This window comes from Gracilinanus agilis, chromosome 4 (genome assembly GCF_016433145.1).
Source record: "Gracilinanus agilis isolate LMUSP501 chromosome 4, AgileGrace, whole genome shotgun sequence".
Taxonomy (NCBI): Eukaryota; Metazoa; Chordata; class Mammalia; order Didelphimorphia; family Didelphidae; genus Gracilinanus; species Gracilinanus agilis.
In genome coordinates, this window is record NC_058133.1 from 476,299,003 (window position 1) to 476,321,064 (window position 22,062).

Sequence of the window (22,062 nt, forward strand, 5' to 3'; positions counted from 1 at the left end):
TGTGTGTGTGTGTGTGTGTGTGTGTGTGTGTGTGTGTGTGTGTGTGTTTTACATGGGGGAGGGTGTAATAATCACCAGTGGGCAGGTTTAGTTACTTTTCCTTGTCAGCCTCTTAGAGTGTTAAAGGCAATGTGGATTTGATACTAGGTTTTCCTTGCTTCTGACAACCATTTATATCTGTTATGGTTTTTATGTCATTGACAGGTTTAATCAATCCTGCAGGCATCTAATGCTTGATATTTATTTGGAACATGCCACTTGTGAACTAGGTTAGAGTGCCAGAGTATCCTGCTCTCCTTTTTCTTTTTCAGTCCTGTTGTTGACCTTTGTAGGCTTTTTTGAGCTGATATAAAACTGCTGATAATATCTTTGACTATCCATTACATGATAGCTATTCTTTAAAAACCAATCTTTTGGGGAACATAAGGGAAATTAGAACAGTCTTTGAAGGTGAACAATAGGCAATAACAGATCAAGGCAGGGAAGGGGTTATTTTCCCAGGTAAACCTGCTAAGTGCTTTATTGGGAAGTGTCAGAATACCCCTTTTGATACTGAGTAAGCTCCCAAGAAACCAAAATCCTCTATTTCTTTTCTTCTTTTTTCCTCTCATTTTTAGCTGATATGAAACCAGTAGTGAAGCTATTTAGGGTTATTTGGTACTTTGTGATACCCCAGGAATAGGAATCTCTTCTGTTGTACTCCAAGACCAGTCTTTCACCACTCATCTTCTGAGAGAATATTTGATCCGATGGTATTTCTTAGAGAACTAAGGTCTTACCTAGCCCATTTCCTATCCTGAATCTTACCTCCCCACCCATTTCCATCAAAAAAAAAGTTTCCTTTTTCTGAGTGTTGATCCTGTTTTGTTCATTTCGCTTTTGTATGTTACTTTTCTATTCCTGCTCCTCTCTCTTTCCAGTTTTAAACCCTGCTTCAAGATTAATTTCTGCCATTTTGCAGACTATTTTGTTTATGGACAATTTATTTATGGGTCTCTTACTGTTTTTTTGGACTCTAAGAAAGCTTCTGTTGAAAAGATTGCCAAGTTCTGGGAAATCCCATTATTACTATATCTTATTTTGTGTGCCTGGCTACTAAGTGAAAATATTCTTAAGAGCAGGCACCAGCTGAGGAATGAGCACGGTAAGCTGAAGTGTTTGTTAGAAAGGACAGATGAATGAAGGGGGATGGAATTTCAGGAGACATACTTATTAGGTATATTTGCTTTCCCAAACAGAATGGCAAATAGGTATGATAATCCTCAAGTTTCTTGTTGATAACATGTTATACATAGTAAGAACCAGTGTCCTATATTACAAGAATCTGATGATAGAAAAAGAATGATAATTTGGTTACTACTTTTGTCCTACTCTGGGCTATCTTCAACTGCAAGCTATATCTGGGACAGCTGTTGACAATCCAGTAGTTCACCCTGATATTCTCAAGACTTTACTTGAACAAACATTTATTGAGCATATGATGCACTTTAGTGAATATTGAGGACGCATGTATTATGGTACTAAATTGTTTCCTCAAGGTAGTTGGAGCTGGGCATGGGAATTGGAAGGGGCAATGGGCCAGAAATATTAACTATCTCTTGAACAAGAAACATTCAGCAGACCTTTATGGGAAGGAAGATAATTTTGTTGCAAGCCTTGGACAGAGTTTTGGTGCCATGGAGAACAAATGTTAGAGCTAAAAACCTTAAATCTCTCCTACAAAAAGAGAAATAGAGTTAGAGCTAGAAAAGAGACTAGAGATCTACTAAACTAATATCTTCTTTTTAATTTTATTTTATAGAAAAAATGTTTCCATGGTTACATGATTCATGTTCTTACTCCCTCCCCCCCCCAGCCAACGAGCATTTCCACTGGTTTCTTCATGTGTCATCAATCAAGACCTATTTTCATTTTATTGATAATTGCACTAAGGTGGTCATTTCAAGTCTACATCCCCCCAAATCATGTCTGCATCAACCCATGTGTTCAAGCAGTTGTTTTTCTTCTGTGTTTCCACTCCTGTAGTTCTTTCTCTGAATGTGGGTAGTGTTCTTTTCCAGAAATCCCTCAGAATTGTCCTGGGTCATTGCATTGCTGCTAGTAGAGAAGTCCATTACATTCTATTTTACCACAGTGTATCAGTCTCTGTGTACAATGTTCTCTTGGCTCTGCTCCTTTCACTCTGTACCAATTCCTGGAGGTCTTTCCAGTTCACATGGAATTCCTCCAGTTTATTATTCCTTTGAGCACAATAGTATTCCATTTCCAGCATATACCACAATTTGTTCAGCCATTCCCCAGTTGAAGGTCATACCCTCGTTTTCCTAAGCTAATATCTTCTTTTTACAGGCAAGAGATCTCATGTCCAGGGAAGTATGTGCTTAGGGTTGTTATTAGTATAGTTGTTAGATGAGTATATGCCTGCTAGGGTTGTTAGACTGGTTTTTAGTCAACTCCCTCCTTCCCCAACACACACAAAATTTACAGGCATTAACTTCTATCTGTCAACTAAGATGACTTCAGGATCCCCAGACTAATTTGGTTAATAGATTTGACCTCTAGGAACATCCCAGCATTTTGAATGCCACTCCTATCCCCTACCATACATTCTTAGGAAAAAGAGATTTCTGTTGTCTAAGTTTAATTTTTATCTATGATATATGTTCTTGTTCAGTCATTATTGCATGTGATGGTGGTTGTACTGGTGGGTCTTTTCTCAACACCTTTTCTTTGAGCTGTGTACTCAGCCACAATTCTTAGGAGGCAGGCTGGCATTTAAGTTAGTTTAGGAGAGTTTTTTTGAGCCATAGAACATATTGTGCCTCCCACCTCTGGAGGGGTAAAAAGAATGACTATCCAGACTGCACGTAACTAGAACAGAACTATTCCTCCAGAGAATTTGTCCAGTAAACAAACAGCTTTCTTGATTGTTTCACTGATTTGTTTTAAAGTGTTCTGCTGTGTCAAATAAGAGACCATGGTAATTGTCAGTTTAGTTCTTAGATTTCTTGTGCTTCTCTCTGACCTATGCAGAAATCATTGGCACATTTGAAACCAAATTAAAAATTGCCCTATAATTCTCTGGGGACGTTTTTTTCTGCTATGAACTAGCCTGTAGCTTTGGTAGTTTGAAGAATGATTATCTATCTGACCTTCAGTTTCCCAAAATTATATATGTACTGCAAATATTGAAATTAACCACACACTCAAGCTTTTAGTTTCTCTGCTGGTAGATGATGTCATTTCATCTCCCACGGAAATGCTTCTGCCCTGAAAACACAGGGAGAGGCTCCAGTATTAAGGCCAGCTCTGTTTTGCTCTACACATTGAAATAACCCTCATTGCAGAGCCATTCACTGCCTGTAAAACCATCTTTGTTTCAGTCATCTCTTCTTGTGAGACCATTCCTTTTTTTTCTTCTCAAGCCTACATTTACCACATCTCTAGATATGACTTTTGAACCTCTTGTTTTCCTCATCTCTTTCTCCCAGAAATGAGTCTGAATTTTCAGGAGCTCAGAAACAGTAGACATATTCAAATAGAATCCATGAAGAAAGTAGTGTCTGTGGTTCCATAAACACCATAGGTTGCTCTTCCTGGGTGAGATAAAAAACAAAAATTTTAGTTCTGGGGGTGAAAGGGAAAGTAAGAGCATGAATCATATAATCATGTTAACTTTTCTAAAAAATAAATATTTTTAAAAATTTAGTTCTTAAAACTAGATCTAAATAAACTATTTTGAAAAACTATTGGGTTGATGGATTATGTTTTACAGTTTTGTATTTTAGAGAGAAAATAGAGTGACAAATTTGGGACTTGATCTGATTGGCACAGCTGTTTTCTAAGGTGACATTGGCAACATTTAACAATCTTGTGATATTTCTACTAGAACATTTAGCCTAAGTCTTACAATTCAGGAAATATATTGAGATTAAACGATAGACTTGTTTAGCCCTATTCTGATAGGAAAGTATCAAAAGGAAAACACAAAAAATCTTTCCTTCTGTCTTAGAATTAATAGTATTGATTCCAAGATAGAAAAGAGGGGAGGGCTAGACATTTGGGGTTAAGTGATTTGCCCAACGTTACACAGCCAGAAAGTGTCTGCATCCACATTTGAACCCAGGACCTTCTATCTCCAGACTTGGCTCTAGAGCCACTTAGCCACCCATCTGAGATACTCTTGCAGTAAGCCTAATATAACATGTTCTGAAGCAGATCCATTGATCACTTTAGTTGGTATTAAAATCAGAGACCATGTTGTAATGTTGGGCATCTTTGGAGCCCAGAAGTGTCAGAAGCATCTTGGACATTTTCTCTTATTTTTCTGTTTTGATTTCCCCTCTTCATAGTAGCTTTGGAGCTGCAGTGGTGGCTTTATGAGGTATTTAGTTTAACATGCAGTGCAGCTGAGTAGTGATGACCTACCTGGTAGAGAATAAGTGGTGGAAGAACAGCAGGTGCACAGAGATATCACAGAACTACCTAAAACAGGAAGTCTCCATTTAAAATTTCTCAAGGGAAAAATGTGATTCTTGGTTTGGGGTGAGAGTATTGTGTTTGCTTGTGAAATTCTTCTGCCTAAACTTTTCCTTGACCTGTGATTTTTTTTTTTTTTTTTTTTTTGAGAATGGCATACTCCTATCCAAAGTTATTCCACCTTTGAAAATCAACCCTGTCTGTATCTCTGTTCTTAGCTTAAGCTTTTAGAATCTTTTTAAATGTTCATTCTACCATAAGCAAATAGAAACTTCTTAGTTTATGATAACTTTCTGTTTTTCCTCATCTAGGTTTGCACTTTCTGTGCTGTGGAGCCACCCGTAAGAGAGGTAGATCTGATGCATATCTGTGCTGTTTGAGAAATGAGCTTCCCACCATAACTAGTAGCCAGTTGCCCTTCTCCCCATAACCATTTCAGGTTCCTTGGAATGGGGTGGAGTGGAGTGTAGACCTCCCCTGAAAGGCCTGTGAATGAAGAGTTTGTAGTCACATTTGACTAAAGGTTCCTTACTCCTCTCTCTTGAGGAGGAAGAAAAGTCCTCTCCTAATATAGAAGTATCTTTGCTTACAGTTCTCTAATACAATGTGAACTGCTATTCCCAACTCCTCCATCTCCCATCTGCCAGTGCCTTCCTTCTGTTTGCCCTGGCATCTTTTTGTAGTGTCAATCTTATTGTTCCAGCAGCCCATTTCTCTGCTTGGTTACTTCTCCTTGCTATCTAATTTCCCCTGCTTTCTCTACTGCTTAGAAAAGCTTTGGTGAATTTATTAACAAGAAAATTTGTGTGTCAACTAATTTGGTAATAAATCTAGTGGTCCAGGGAATGGACCATCCAAGGATTCTAGCTCATTTTTAAAATATTAAAACCACTCCTAACTCAGAGGCCATACCAAATAGCCAGCTGTCTTTGGCCCCAGACCTATCATTTGCCAACCCCCATCTAGGTGAAGGTGAGGGTGGTAGACAGAAGGGAGGCCTTCTCTCCCCAATTTTCTAAATCAACTCCCAAATTTATTATGTTGCTGAAGATTTCTTTACATGGTGCACTGAAACTAGGAAATAGTGTCCAAATTTCATACTTCATCAGTTTTAAGTGATCTGTAAAAATCCTGGTATTTAGAGACCCCCTCATTGTGTTTCCTCCACAAAAACAAATGAAACTTGTTAAATTTGTAAAAATTCACAATTGTTCTATTTATCATTGGGGAGGAAGTTTGGAACTCATGCTCTTATCAGCAGAAATGCTTCTAGACACGTGCAAAAGAGCCTGATGCATTATACTTTTTGCTGTAGTAAGCAATAACATAGGTACCGAAGTCAGACAGAAATCTGCAATCTTGGAAGAAGAAACTATTTTTCTTTAAAAAAAAATTGATGATTCCCATTATAAAGGCCAAAGTTTTCCTCAGTGTTTGTGGCACAATGGAGCTTTATTTTCCCTGGGTTAACAGCTTCAAGCCATTCTCTCATTTCTGGAGAAACTGACCTGTGAAAATGAGGAATTGTTCTTTTAGGTAAGAAGTAGGTCATAAGCTTTGAGTTTAAGGTCCTCTCAGAAAAGTGGCAACATACTGAGACTTAACAAAAAAAGTTCCTCAGTTTAGCTTGCAGAAGAGAAGGGGAGATCTATTTGATCTTCATTCCTGTCAGCTAAAGAAATTGCTGTCACATAGTTACAGACTATTTGGTTGTCGATTTCTCCAATAAGAACCAAGGGAAGGAACTATATATATTCTTCTATTACTGAAAATGACCTTTCCTTGATCACTGAAGAGCAGGTACCTTGAAGGGATCGAGAAATGTTCCATCAGTGTATTCATTGCAATGTTTCTTTTTTGAACACCAGCCTTCTGTTGGAGTAACCTGATTAGAGTCCCTTCCCCCTTCTACTTTACACCTTACCATGCCCCACAGAAGTGGTAGAAAGTTGGGAATGTGAAGCAATGAAGAACACTAAACTGGGAGGATTAAAATAGATCTGGGCCCTGTGTTTTGCTACTGACTAGCTGGAAGATCTTGGATAAGGCAGCAAATTTATTTGAGCTTCAATTTCCTTTGATGCAAAATACTGGGATTGGAACAGAATAATCACTTAAAGTCTCTTCCAGTTTTATGTTTCTTTGATTTTAAGGCTCTTTGCTGATTTAATTTAGGAATAGGAAAGCAGCTTCCTTTGGAGCTCATAGACCTAAATTTTCAACTTTGTGCATTTTTTAAAGCCAACTGTCATTAATTGATTTAGATATGACCAATGATTGTGGACCCAAGAGGGTCACAGATTGCCCATGTAGTTTGAAGGCTTGGAACTGATGCTGTCATCCACTCCTTTGGTCAAAACAAGCTATTTGTAGCCACCATGTGTTTTTTGTAAGGCAGCCAACTTGTCTTAGCTTCATCTTTGTTTCAAATAAAGTCACTATATCTAGTCTTCTGAAATGTACTTCATTCCAAGAACTATTAATAAAATAGGATCTCTAAAGGAGTTCTGGATCCATTCTGGAGAGACAGGCAAGGGCAGCCTATTAAACTGAATGTTCCATAGGTGATGGTTAGTGACATTCTGCCTCTCTGTACATGCATATCTTTCTTTCATCTTTCTCCATTTTTAACCTTTCTTTTATTTTTCTCCCACCCACCTTCTTTTCTTTTTAAAAAATGTGGTTTGTTTTTTTTCCTTTCTTCTTCAACAAAAATTAAGCATCTACCATGAGCAGTGTGTTATGCCAAGTTGAGGACAGTGGAATAGATAATAAAGAGATGAGTAACACTTTACTTTTGAAGAACTTACTAGTTTCTGTGCTGGGGAGAGAGAGATAAGAAAAATATATAAACAAGCAGTACTGGTCAAAATGAGATATAGGGGGCCCTAAAACTGGTAGGAGGGAATATAGTTCAGTTGACAAGCATCTGTTAGATACGAGACCCTAAAGATACAAAGAAAGGCAAAAAACAACAACAACAACAACAACAAAAAAACCACAGTATGCCCTCAAGGAACTTATATTCTAATGGGGAAGACAACATGTTAAAAATTAAGGTGAATACAAGATACAGGAATCCATGGAGAGAGTACACTGGGCTTTATTCATATTGGACCTTACCACAGAATTGTGGAAATAAATAACATTTTTTTTCTTTACTTTTACGTTCACAAGAATATTCTAGGTTGACAAAGCAGCTCTGTACTAGACCAAGTACTAGACCAAGCCGAAAGACCTTGGTTAGAGATCTAACTACCACTTATGGTAGTCTGAATGACCAGGCAAGCTCTCAAACCTAACAGTCTTTTTCCTCATCTGTAAAAAAGATTCCTGTTGTGTTGTAACCTTTGGGTTGTTGAATCAAAATAGAATTATAAGTGTTTTATAATCTCAAAGTCTTAAATAGAAAGTTACTGCTATTGGGACCTCCCAACCCTGTGAGGTACTATTATTGAGATCATTCTACATACCCTAGTTGCATCCTGACTTTTTAGCCACAGCTCTGTCATTTACCCATAATCTTTGGAGTAAGTCCCTGCACAGGGTCCTTATACCACTATCCTAGTGCTTGGTGCTCGAAGATACAGGTATTTTGTTGTTGTCTAGTTTCCTTCCACAAAAGGATTAATATGGAAAAATATCTTGCATGATTGCATGCGTAAAATCTATATCAGATTGCTTATCATGGGGGGGGTATTTGAGACTCAAAATTCTTTTTAAAATGTTGGAAACTTTTTACATGTAATGGGGGGAGGGGGCCGAAGTAGAAGCTCTAGGTATGCCTTGGGCAGTGGTGACCTAGAGTACACTAGCTGCTATCTTCTGCATCTCTATCCTACAGATGCTGTGAAGAATAACACCGTGATTTCTGGTGGAGGTCAATATAGGCTAGGTAGTGAGTGTGGACCTTGTCTTTCAAGAGTTTAGAGAAGTCTTTGTAACCAAGTTTAGTTATGCCACTACCTTAAAGGGTCCTTCCTCCATGAGAGACCTATTGTTGTCCTGTCCCTTAATCACTACTTCTGTCAATGCTACAGAAGCCCTGTTGGAGTAGAACTAGAAAATGTTGGCAGTGGCCCTACGTATGCCCAGAATGAATCTAGGGATGGTAGTGAGTCTGACCCAGCCTTGATATCTCACAGCTGAGATTTAATCTCTCAGAGGATAGGGTTCCTCACTGACTCCTGCTTCCTGCCTTCTGTTGCTAAATGGGCCAATTGTGAAGATTCCCATAATTCATTTCTTTTTTTGCTTTTCTGTACCTGATCCCTGGTAAAAGCACTCTTAGGTGAGGTGTTGTTGATGCCCATGACCTAAGGGCTTTTAAGGCACTATCATAGCTAGTTTCCTCCAAGATCCACAAACCTATTCCCTGAATCTTACCTCAACACTAGTGACAAGACTCTGTGACCTAAAAATTATCCATCTGACTGCTGGGATTATGCTTACACTTTTGTTTCCTTCTCATGATATATAGCCTGGTTTCTTTCACATCCTATGGACCATATATTCCATAGGATTAATTTCCCAGCAAGAATTCCAGTCATATCTTCTTAAGTTGATAACTCCCTAAAAGTCTCCTTGAAAATTTCATAAGCTTCCCTCTCACCCTGTTCCCACATATCAGTGTGAAGAAACTGTCTTTGGAAACATTTCAAAGAAGGTCTGCTTAGGAGAGGGTGATTCAGCATCACAAAGTGGGAGGTTGTGGAGAAGCCACAGTGGTGGTGGGTGAAGAGGAGCAAACTATTTCAGCTTTGAGACTGGCCTAGGATATGGTGATAAAGAGTAAAATTCTGTAGTCTTCCTGGCCAAACAAGACACTAGGATGTTTGCCTTGCTGATACCTTACCTCCTTTATAAGTTACGATATGTACCTATTTCATTTTCTTTTAAGTAGCTCTTACCTTCTGTCTTAGACTCAATACTTAGTATTGGTTCCAAGATAAAATAGTGGTAAGGTTGGTAAGGCCTAGGCAACTGAGGTTAAGTGACTAACGCAGGACACACAGCTAGGAAGTGTCTGAGTTCATATTTGAACTGAGGACTTACCATCTCCAGGCCTGTCTCTCAATCCACTGATCCACCTAGCTGTCCCATTCTTCCAAAGCATCCTACCCCTCAGTTTTGGATTAATGCTGATCAGACCTTAATGATGATAATTTCATTTTAGAAGAAAAAAATTATTTCACAAATGCCAAAGAGGACTATTTCCTGTTTGGGGAAAGTCAATTCATCTGTTACCTCTAACCCATATTTTCTTAGGGTAATTATATCCTTATCAGAAAGTATTTGAGAAAAGGGGTCAGGAAATCAATTTCCTACTTTAAAAAATTTGGTCTCATGCAAAAAGATTAAATACCTCCTCTCCTTCTGAGTCAAATGGCATAGTGTTTCAGACCAAATACTGTCCAGCTGGAAGTGTCAAGCTGGTATTGCCATGCTGAGTTGGCATTTTTAACAGTTTCTCTTTTGAGGTAATTTCCCACCATTATAAAATGCTTAGGCAGAGGAAAGAAGGCTCAATTGTAAAGAGACAGGTGCAGTGATAGTGGCTGCTCAGGCTTTGGGGTTTCCTCGATAGACTTTCCCAAGTTGGCAGAACTCTAAGGCTAATTGGGCAGACCATAGCAGATGGTGCCCAGTATTGGCACTCTGATGTCCATCAGGCTCTGCACTAAGCTGGGTTGTAGCATTGAGTCTTTGTTAGCAGCATTAGCAAAATCCTATGAGTTTTTTTCTTTTTTTTTTTTTCCCTATCCTTCCCTGGTAGCTTGGCACTCTGAATAGTTAGTTTCCTAGGGACACAACTTCCGGCAAAGAGAAGAGTCAATCCTCCTAAATGCCGTTTGGTCTGAGGGCCATTATTTAGCACCTGGTAGCCCCCTCTCTTCCCCTTACAGCTGCAAGCTTCCTGGGATGAACCTCAGTTCTGCAGCTGCAGTATCTCTGCTCAAAAAAGGAGGGAGAAAGGCAGCATTGGATAGAGTCCTCCCACCAGAGTCTTAGGCATTGTCCAGGATTATAGCTCTAGATCTGGTTAATACATTGTATGTGAATACTGTGAAAGGGTAAGAACCAGAACTTGCTTTAAATAGTATATGGAACAAAATTGGCCTGATCTGCCATCAGGTCCTCCCTTCTCTTCTCCTTTTCTACTCCCCTTCCTTCCCTTCCCCTCTCTTCTCCTCTTCCCCCCCCCCATAATATTATAAAAATTCCTTCACTTTCCTTGCATTTTTCCTTTAAACTGGAATATTCTTTAAGTGGCAAAGAAGAGCCTTCATCCAGAGGGAAAGCCTGCAAGGGAAAGACCAAGGAATTCAGAGCTAAGTTGTGTAACTGACTGATTGATTTTTTATTTACTAAATACTTTATTTTTAATCCAATCACGTGAAAAAAAATTTTACCTTCATTTTAGAGCAAATTTCTCAAACTCCTTTCCCAACCTCTTCCTCAAGACAGCAAGCAGTTTGATATAGGTTTTACATGTGTAATAGTATAAAACATCTTTTGTGAAAGAGAACTTGAACAAACAAAAGAAAAGCTAAGAAATAAAGTGAAATATAATGTCTTGGGACTCCATCAGTTCTTTCTCTAGAGGCAGATGGCATTTTTCATCATGAATTCTTAATTGCTGGGGATAACTAAGTCATTCATAAATGTTCATCACATGATATTGTCTGTAAATATGTACAGTGCTCTGGTTCTGCTCACTTCGCATCAGTTCTTGTGGACCTTTCCAAATCTCTCTTAAATCATCCTTCGCGTTATTATTTATAGCACAGCAGTATTCCATTATAATCATATATACAATTTGTTCAGCCATTCCCCAATTGATAGACATCCCCTCAGTCTCCATTTCTTTGTCACCACAAAAAGAGCTGCTATAAATATTTTTGTACTAACAGGTCCTTTCCCCCTTTAAAAAAAAGATACCCAGTAGTGGTATTGTTGGGTCAAAGGGTATGCACAGTTTTAAAGCTCTTTGGGTATACTGGTTAGATCAGTTCACAATTCCACTAACAATGCATCAGTGTCCCAATTTTACCATATCCCTTCCAGCATTTATTATTTTCCTTTTCTGTCATGTTAGCCAATCTGATAGGTTTGAGGGTTGTTTTAATTTGCATTTTTCTAATCAAGAGCCACTGATCTTTTAAAAATTAAAGAATTTTTTTCAATTAATGAAAATCTACCGTTATTCCCTCTCATTTCCTCTCATCCCTTCCCACCCCCAGAAGAAAGAAAGAAAGAAGCAAGAAAAAGAAAACACTTGTGACAAATGGTCAAACAAAACAAATTTTTGTATTGGCCATGTCAAAAAATTGGATGTTTCAAGTCTATACCCTGAGTCTATCACTTACCAAGATTCACCATTCACTTCTCATATTTTATCATGAGTCCTCTGGATTCATAATTAGGACTGACCAGCATTTTTTAAATTCAGCTCGCCTTTCCTTTGTATGTCTTAGTTGAGTATCTGTCTCTTAGCCAAAGCAGAATAATTTCTATCTACCTGGAGGATTAATGAGTGTGAATTTGAGAGAAGCTGAGCCAATGAGACACTTGTTAAAGAGATTTGTGAGTATTTAGATGTAAATGAACTTTAGACCTTGCTCTTTGACCCAACCTTCCCACATTAGATCATGCTCAGTATCATACTCTTCCTTTTCAAGAGAGAAATTTTCTGTTTTCAAAGGCTGAACCACAAAAGTAAGAAAATCAGTAGCAGACTTAGATTCAAAATGTAGGCATGCTTCCTTTCTGTTTTCCTTGGAATTCCTAATCTAGGCCCCTAAATCTCAAACTAACTTTTGTGTTCACCCAAGTTGTTATCCTTTGTGAAAATTGGTCTACCATAGAAAGGGTGTAGGATTTTTACGGTCATGATGAGGGAGACATAATAGGCCTCTTTCGATTTGGGGGTGAATAGAGTATTAGGTTTTTCATATTATCATGTTTCATTTTATATAGCATGTCTTCTTACCAGCATAGAACTGTTAAGCATAAGAACTGGCACCAACATTCAACTCTGCTTTTTTGGGAAGAGAGGAATGAGAACCATCTGTTCCACTTTGTTGGCTTCTGGCCTGTCTATGGGGAGTGAAATTCTGTTGCTCTGTCTTGTGGGACTAAACATTTAGCTTGTGGCCAGTATTGAGTCAGAACCTCTTCCCTCAGTCCTGTCTGGTCCTCAAATCTAAATTGTCTGGTTTACATAATTAGATGTTTTGTTTTGTTTTTTTCCTATTTAAGTATCCCAAATCTCCCTATCTCTTATATCTCCTAGGTCTTCACTTTCATTTCTAAATTGCCATCATATTTGGACTTAGCATTTACTTCTTTTTAAAGATGTTTAAACTTTTCCCCCTGCAGATTGTTCAGAACTAGGCCAAAGAAATGATTGAGCAAATCCTGAAGAAAAATGTCACTTAAAGTTCTAACTTCCCCCCAAATGCAGAAACTGTCAGCTTGGCTTTGCTTTGGCTTCATCCTTTTTCTGGTTGGCATGTGGGTAGAGGTGATGTTGGCAAACTTATCTATATAGGGCCTACATCCATTTTCTAAAGATATTTGCTTCACATTTTTCCTATATCAAATGTGTAAAAAGCCATAAATTTTACTTGATTGATAAAGTTTGTCCAAAGCAAACACTCAGTATTTCTTGAATGAGTAAGTTTTAAACCTAAACCATTTATGTCTAAGCTTGTTGACATTAACAACATAATGAACCAGGACAGGATGTAGAAACCCTCATCAATTCCTGTAAACCTTAAGTTCCTCTGATCAGTAGTTACCCAAGGTGAGATCTGAGGAATCTCTTTTAAGAGGTCTATAAAGTCAAAATTATTTTCATGATAAGTACTTAGATGTTTTAGTTTCTAATATAGTATATATCAGTAGATATAATGCACATAAAACAAAAGTTCTTTGAGCGATAGTAATTTTTAAGAGTATAACAGGTTCCTGAGACCAAAAATTTTGAGAACCCATTTTCTCCTCCTGTGAGTCCTTATTTATGTACTTTCACCCTAAATCTCTACTAACCTTATACTCTCAGAAGGATTCAACAGCTTATTCATGTTTGTATTGGACTCTCAGGAAGATATTATTTGAAATTCCGAGTGATTTCATTAGAAGGTTGATGTGCAAAATGTCAGCCTCATGTACCATGAGTAGTCTGCTTTGAACAATGGAATAAACTCTGAAAAAGTCCATTTCTGGATTTTCTAGGAGTATTGGGGTATTTCCTGTCTCTCCTTTCCAACCTTGATGCCAAGTCAGAGCCACTGGCTTTGTGTCTAGACATCAATTACATAATTATATTTTTTCATAGAGAATCTGAGTTCAGTGTAAGACAGACATAGACTAGAAGATAAATATTTTTTAAAATATTTAAAATTCCTAAAAAAGGATTCATATCTAGGATTAATGAGTAGGTAACTGTAGTTTACTGTCATTCTAGGATCAAACTCTGATTTTTAGTGTGTTTAAGCACAAAAGTGTGTGTGTGTGTGTGTGTGTGTGTGCGCGCGCGCGCGCTTGTAACCTTGTATATATTTATGCTTTTTTTTGCTTTTTTTGTTTTTACAGTACAGTCAACCTTCAAAAAATCTTTGACTCCTTCCTCTGAGGTGAGTTTCTCGGAAGATAAGAATTTGAAGTGGGTGAAAGGTATTTGTACAGGGTATCTCTACTAGTTAATGCCCTAGATTGGGGTGGGGTGAACTGACCTTCACTTCTGGTGGGTAGAAAAGAAATTCATGGTACCTAACTGAAACTATTCCTGCTTTAACTTTATCTTACTACTTCAGTGAACATAGAATACTATTTTTTTTCACCACATACAAAATATTCCTTTTTAAAACTTCCCTCCTAGACCAAATTCCTTGCCTTTTTTTCTAACTTCTCCTGCCTCCTTCTGGGATCTGTGGTAGCTTCAGAACACATAAGTAGAAAGCAACCAAGATCTATGTCTTGAGTTTTTACTACTAAGCCTTGAGAGCCTATGAAGAAATCCTTTCTGTGGCTCATTTTCCAAAATCCATCTGCTCATGAACTAAGGATGTAATGGAAACAGTATTGGTATTGGGACTCAGAAAGTCTAAATTCTGGGTCAGACTCTTATTAGCTGTATCACTCTGAGCAAATCATTAGCTTCTAAGCCTTATTTTCATCTATTAAGTGGTGATTGCAGTACTCACACAACTTATCTTATAGGATTGTTGGGTAAAAAGTGCTTTAATCCTAAATCATATAAATATGACCCACTGTGATTATCTTCAATGGCTTTATTATCAACCATGGGTTTTGGAAGGAGGCAGAGAATTTGAATGTCACATAGTGGAGAGTAGGAATCCTTATTTACACTGCTCTCTGATGATCAGATTTTTGATCAAATCAAACAAAAAGAATAAATTCCCAACAATTTCTTTTACTATGATCAGGATGGTCCATCTCAGACCTGTGACTGCTAAGCAGGCTCTAAATCTGCTCTGATAATCCAGTGGCCGAACTGTCTAGTTAGTGTGACCTTTTTATCTGACTTAGTAGAGTCAACGATAGTTTGGTGTTTGGCATTTTAGATGTTAATTATGAGCCTCCTTTAAAAAAATAATTTTAATAATAGCAGCTAAGCTCTTTGTGGTGGCAAAAATTGGAAAATGAGGGGATGCCCTTCAATTGGGGAATGGCTGAACAGATTGTGGTATCTGTTGGTGATGGAATACTATTGCGCTGAAAGGAATAATGAACTGGAAGAATTCCATGTGAACTCGAATGGCCTCCAGGAATTGATGCAGAACAAAAGAAGCAGAACCAGGAGAACATTGTACACAGAGACTGATACACTGTGGTAAAATCGAATGTAATGACTTCTGTACTAGCAGCAATGCAATGACCCAGGACAATTCTGAGGGACTTATGAGAAAGAACACTATCCACATCCAGAGAAAGAACTGTGGGAGTAGAAACACAGAAGAAAAACAACTGCTTGATCACAGGGTTCGATGGAGATATGATTAAGGACTAGGGATTAGTAGACTCTAAATGAGATATTAGAGATGATATTTGAATCCAGTTCTCTCTCATTTCCAAGTCCAAAATTGTTTCCATTACTTATTCATCCTTTTAAAGGTCAACCAAGTATTTGATATAGTTTCTGGAATACCTGTTCCACACACTTATTTTGTTTTCTTCCTCTCTGTGAATAGTACTCTCATACAGCTTCACTTTTTTTTTTTTTTTTTTAATTTTTTTAAACCCTTACCTTCCGTCTTGGAGTCAATACTGTGTATTGGCACCAAGGCAGAAGAATGGTAAGGGCTAGGCAATGGGGGTTAAGTGACTTGCCCAGGGTCACACAGCTAGGAAGTGTCTGAGGCCAGACTTGAACCTAGGACCTCCCATCTCTAGGCCTGGCTCTCAATCCACTGAGCTACCCAGCTGCCCCCTTAGCTTCACTCTTCATTTGACTTTTGTCCCTTTTTCTTAAGTCAGTTATGGTATAGAAAATAAACAATGATGTGTTAATTAAAAATTAAATGCCTTTGATCTAGAAAGCAGAGCATCTGTGATTGATTACATCTACTTTGTTAATTGCTCAAGATGAATTTGTGTTCTTTCTCTTTATAGGTATCTAGTGCCTCTGTGGTAGCCAAGAAAATAGGACATAGAAGTGTTGATTCCTTTGGAGAGACAACATATAAAAAGGTATATCTGGATTCATGTCTTTCCTTTTAGAACTGGGTTATGAAAGCTCCGTTTATCCTGCCTCCATTTCTGATTTCCCACATCTCATGCCCTTGCACAATAGCATCGCACGTAGCTAATTCTCTGCCATCTACCTCACAAAAGATAGACTGATTCATCTCTCGATATTTAAATAAGGATGTTCATAATAGAGGGTTTACGTTTCAGTCCATTTCTTGCAACAGACTTGGCAACAAATATCAGCTTATTGTACTGGGTCTCTTTGTTAGGAATACTCATGCAACTGGTCCTTCAAGGCTGCTCTCACCTTACTTCAAGGGAAATACTCTCTTTAATTCCTTTCCCATGATTCTTAATATACATAAAACTTGCAGAAGAGGCCAGGTCCTTGTATGGCGAGCCCCAGCCAGCCAGCTGGCCAGCTTTCTAGTCTGTCAGTCAAATCCATTACTTCCAAGTGTTGCCTTTGAAATGAAAAAGTTCTCTGAACTAGTGGGAGGAGTCTGAATACCTGCCTTTGAGATATCAAGTGGGAGGATAGAAAGGAAGTTATCCGGCCAAGAAGAGAGATATAAGTGGATTCTGGGTACAGGTTGGGGGAGAGAAGAGAAGAACAACCACTTAAGGTTTTCTCAACTCTTGGCCAAGCTCCAACATATGTTCTTGTTCTGTAGCCCTCCTTGGGAGCTCCATATCTAGCTTCCTAATAATAGTACCTACTTCACAGAGATTTGGTCAAGATCAAATGCGATACTTTACCTAAAGGGTTTTGCAAACCTTAAGCAAACTATATGAATGCTAATATTCCTACTTCAGAGCTCCTTTACAGAAGAGATTAGAACTTAGAGCTGCCAGCTGCAAATTTTTAGCTATCCTGACTTTTCTAACTTTTCTAACTATGATATAGTGACATACATTTGTCTCTTTGGCTTCTACAATAAGATTTTCACATAGCTAATTCTTGAAACAAAATTAAGTCAAATCAGCAAAAATCTATTTAGTGTCTACTGTTTGCCAAGCATTGGGCTAAATGTTGGGCATAGAAAGAAAGGCAAAAATCAGTCCCTGCTCTCAAGGAACCTACAGTCTAATGGGAAAGACAACATATAAACAACAAAGTATTTAAAAAAGACGAATACAGGATAAATTAGATTTTTTGGGATTGGGAAAAGCTTCTTCTAGAAGGTAGAGATTTTAGCTGGGATTTGAAGGACCCAGGGAAGTCAGGAGATAGACAGGAAGAGGGAGAGAATTCCAGGTATGGGGGATAGCCAAGAAAAATTGCCTGCGTCATGTGGTGAGTGTTTTGTGAGAGGAATTGCAAGAAGGCCAGTGTCAATGGATTGCAGAGTATATTGCTGGGAATAAGGTATAAGAGCTGGATGCTGGGGGAGCAGCTATATAGCTCGGTGGATAAAGAGCCAGACTTGTTAATGGGAGGTCCTGGGATTAAACCTGGCCTCAGACACTTCCTGTGTGTTCCTAAGCAAGTCACTTAACCTCCATTCCCTAGTCAGTGCTCTTTTGCTTTGGAACCAATATATAGTATTCATTCTAAGATGGAAGGTAAGGTTTTTTTAAAAAATACTGGAAAGGTAGGAAGGGGCCAGGTTGTGAAGGACTTTAAAAGTCAAACAGGAGTTAATATTCGATCCTAAAAGTAATAGGAAGTCATTGAAGTTTATTCAGTAGTGGAACAACATGCTTGTGTGTACGCTTTAGGGAGAGTAATTTGACAGTTTAATGGAAAATGGACTAGAAATAAAGAATCCTTCAAGTCCTGGGAGAGACTTGAATCAGGTGTACTGACCAAATGTTATGAGGTGATACAGGCCTGCACTAGGGTGTGAGACTACAGAGGATAAAAAAGGCCATATATAAGTGATGTTGTAAAAGTAGACTCAATAGGATTTGGCAATTGATTGGCTATAAGAAGTGAAAGAGTAAGGAATTGAATATGACATCTGGGTTGCAAGTCTGAGTGACTACAAGGATGGTGATGCCCTCTACAGCCATAGGAGTGTTACAAAGAGAGGAGAGCCAGGGCTGGGGTGGAGAATATGAGTTCATTTTTGGCCTTGTTGAGTTTTAAATGTCTATGGAATGTTGAATTTGAAATGTCTAAGAGACAGAGATATGAAACTAGAAGTTGGGAAAGAGGTAAAAGCAGCAAAGTAAATGGGAAAATCATCTACCCAGAGATCAAGTCAAATCAACATTTATTTAATGACTGCTATGTGCCAGGCACTGGGCTAAGTGCTGGGATTCAAAGAAAGACAAAAGCAAGTCACTACTCCCAGAGCTCACAGTCCTATAATTGGAGACAATACCACCACATATACAACTATGTACCAAAAAAAGACATATGGGATAACTTAGAGGTAATCAACATAGGGAAGGTACCTTTGAAGTGGGTTTGGGAAAGACTAGAAGGTGGGATTTTAGCTGGGATTTGAAGGAAACCAGGGATAATTGAATCCATGAGAGTTGATGAAATCACTAAATGAAATAGTATAAAGGGAGAAGGGAAATGGTTGCTTCATTTTATTCCCAGCCTTTTTATATTAGATAGTTTGTAGTATCTCTTTCAGCCCTCTGTAAACTATAGTTTGATTTCCCTAAAATATATATCATAGAACTTTAGAGTTGAAAGGAATATGTAAAATCACCCCTTTTTTTGTGACATGGACTCCTTTGGTAGTCTAATGAAGCCGATGGATACCTCAGATAATGTTTTTAAATGCTTACAATAAAATGCATAGGATTACAAAGGAAACCAATTATATTGACATAGTTACTGAAATATATTTTTAAAAACCAAGTTCATAGATTTCAGATTAAGGACCCTTGATCTAATCAACCCCTTCATTTTATGGCTAAGAAACTCCTTTTGCTATGACAGTATGTAATGGTTTTTTAAGTAGTGTTTGTTTAAAGTGACGTAGACCACTACATCTGCTTCTTTTTCTCTTAAGATACAAAAAAGGCAAATTGTTCCATAGTTTGTTAAATAAATACCTTCCCCTTATAATAGGCTTCCTGGATTTCAAATTTTTCTCTTGTGTTAGAAAAATTGAGTTTATTAAAAATAGTCCTTCCTTTTTCTTTATGAATTGACCTGTTTTTTTATGTTCCTTCTATCCCCATCTAAGAATTTCTTCTGGGACTTCTAGACTTTTGATGGTCTTAATCAGGCCCTATTCATACTACTATGATTACTGTATTTGGCTTTAATTACCATCTCAGGTATAAAGTGCTTGTTGGGGAGAGGGGAATGTACCTATTGATTCTTCACCAGGGTTCTCAGTTTAAGAGGGTCTCTAAGGTGGAAGTCTTAAGAGTGAGAAAGGGTCAGAGCCCTTAAGAAAAATGTGTCTGGCAATATATTGAGCTCAATTGGAAGAAGACATAGAAGGGAGCACTGCGCCTGGGGACCCAACTCTTACTACTTTGTATGCGAGTACCCTTCTTCTTGTAGGCACTATCAGACTCTGATGTAGCAGGAAGCCCAGGAGTATGTATGAAGCATATGTTTGTTTCCTACCTGTTAAGGAGAAGCCCCTTGCTTCTTTCTCTGGTACCCTAAATCAGAGCTTTCATAGTCTTTGTCAGATTTAACAACTTGAATTGATTTTCCTTCTTCTTTTCCCCAGACAACTTCATCAGCCCTAAAAGGTGCCATTCAGCTAGGTATTACCCATACTGTTGGCAGCCTCAGCACCAAACCAGAACGGGATGTCCTCATGCAAGACTTCTATGTGGTGGAAAGTATCTTCTTCCCAAGGTGAGACCACTTGACATTTGGCCTCTTTCTGCCGATCCACAAGAGGAGATTTAGGAGTTCTTCAAGGGGATTGGAAGAAGCATTTCCTGACCCCAACCCCTCACTTCCCTCCAAAACATACAAGCAATTCTTTATTACTTGTATTTACTTAATGGTGCACCTCTTATATGCTTCAGGTAGAAAGTAAACTCCTTGAGGGTAGAGGTGCTCTTAATGTACCTCTAGTGATAAGTTCAATACTTTGGCACTACTTTGGCACTTAGTCACTTAGTCACTTGTTGGGAGGTTGAAAGGCCCAGTGAGAAAACGATATGTCATGTCATCCAGTTAGGTCCAGTCCACATCTTCACATTGGCCCTTAGAAGTCCCCTTAGTTTTGACCCTTGTTATTAGGTATCTGGGCCTGGGGAAGTGAAGGGAGGAAGGGGGAGGTATAAGAAGAAGAGTCTACATTTATTTATTTTTTTTTATAAGTTTTTGGCTTGAATATAACACCCTTGACCTGGGCATTTGGAGTTCAGTCAGATCAGAGGCTGTCGGGGGCAGCTGGGTAACTCAGTGGATTGAGAGCCAGACCTAAAGATGGGGAGTCCTGGGTTCAAATCTGGCCTCAGACACTTCCCAGCTATGTGACCCTGGGCAAGTCACTTAATCCCCATTGCCTATCTCTTACCACTCTTCTGCCTTGGAACCAATACACACAGTATTAATTCCAAGACAGAAGGTAAGGGTTAATTTAAAAAAAAAAAAAAAAAAAAAAAAGCAGAGGCTGTCCTCCTCTTGATCCCTAGCAAGTCCCTGGCAACTGATTGCACTTTAAATGTAAGAGGAAGGCCTGATGTGGTCAACCCTCTGCATCAAGGCCAAAGCAGTCACACTTTGGTTTAAGCACTTTATTTTAGAGGGTAAAATAGTCCTCCCTATTAAGGAAGGCATTTGCAGAGAGTCTCCCAGGCTCAATCAAGGGATCGTGGGTCTGACTTGTTGCAGATCCTCTTGTCTTCGGTTGCTAGAGACTTAGTTTTCCCTGCTTAATGAATTGAAAACCAAAGCAGCTGCTGCTTTTTTTTTTTTTTTTTTCCTAATGGGTTGAGTATGGGAGTAATGTGAGCACTCCCTCAGCCCATTCCTTAATCCCCACACTCAGCTCCTGACTCACCCAACAAATCAGTTAAAACCTTGATTATCCCTTTGGGAGGGTGATATTGGCTAGACTGGGGTTGGGGGGTGGGAGTGGGGTGGAGAGCACCTGAGGGAATTACTCGGGCCTTCTGACAAATTTTTGCCAGTCTTGACCATTTCTACTTATCCTGTACAGTGAAGGGAGCAACCTGACCCCTGCCCATCATTACAACGACTTCCGTTTCAAGACTTATGCCCCTGTTGCTTTCCGCTACTTCCGAGAGTTATTTGGGATACGGCCCGATGATTATCTGGTAATCTTTTAGGTTACTTTTGTATCTAGTCCTTCCTTAGTCCAGGGTTGCCAGATCCTGGTGTTTTCTGAAATTTTTTCCCTGTTCTTTCTGTATCCCAGTATTCCCTGTGTAGTGAGCCATTGATTGAGCTCTGCAACTCTGGGGCCAGTGGCTCTATCTTCTACGTGTCCAGTGATGATGAATTCATTATGAAGACTGTCCAGCACAAAGAGGCCGAATTTTTACAGAAGCTGCTGCCAGGATACTACATGGTGAGAAAGCTGGCTTTACAGGCCCCTTCTGTCTGCTCCCTTGTCACTTTGCCCAAGTATGGAAAAGCAGCTTTGATGTTTCCTTCCCAAGAACTTTGGACACTTATCGTCCCCTTTGCTACTCACCTTGCCTCACCTTGGCCTTAGCTTTGTCTTCCTACCCTGTCTCAAGGCCCCGGTGAGGAGATGCTCTTGGCTCTAAAGTCTTTGAAAAACCCAAGGTAAAGCTATGGGCTCATGTTCACTTTCTTTAACTTGACTCCCAGTGCCTTTCCCCACTTCTTGCATACTCTTAAGACTTGAAGATGGGTTAGGAAGACCTAGGCCTTCTCAAAATTTGCTTTGTCACAGCATGATCTCAGCAATTCAAGAAAAATATTTCCTCACTCAT

The 22,062-nt window shown here is 38.8% G+C and overlaps 1 protein-coding gene across 1 annotated transcript in view; it reads left to right on the forward strand.

The window, feature by feature from the left end:
- PIP5K1A (phosphatidylinositol-4-phosphate 5-kinase type 1 alpha) overlaps positions 1–22,062 on the forward strand; it is a 33,673-nt gene that overhangs the window by 3,995 nt on the left and 7,616 nt on the right. The window contains exons 2-7 of the mRNA XM_044672680.1: positions 4,791–4,829; positions 14,080–14,120; positions 16,120–16,197; positions 19,851–19,981; positions 21,300–21,417; positions 21,519–21,671. Of these exons, the coding sequence (XP_044528615.1) occupies positions 4,791–4,829; positions 14,080–14,120; positions 16,120–16,197; positions 19,851–19,981; positions 21,300–21,417; positions 21,519–21,671 (560 nt within the window). The remainder of the gene's footprint in view (positions 1–4,790; positions 4,830–14,079; positions 14,121–16,119; positions 16,198–19,850; positions 19,982–21,299; positions 21,418–21,518; positions 21,672–22,062) is intronic.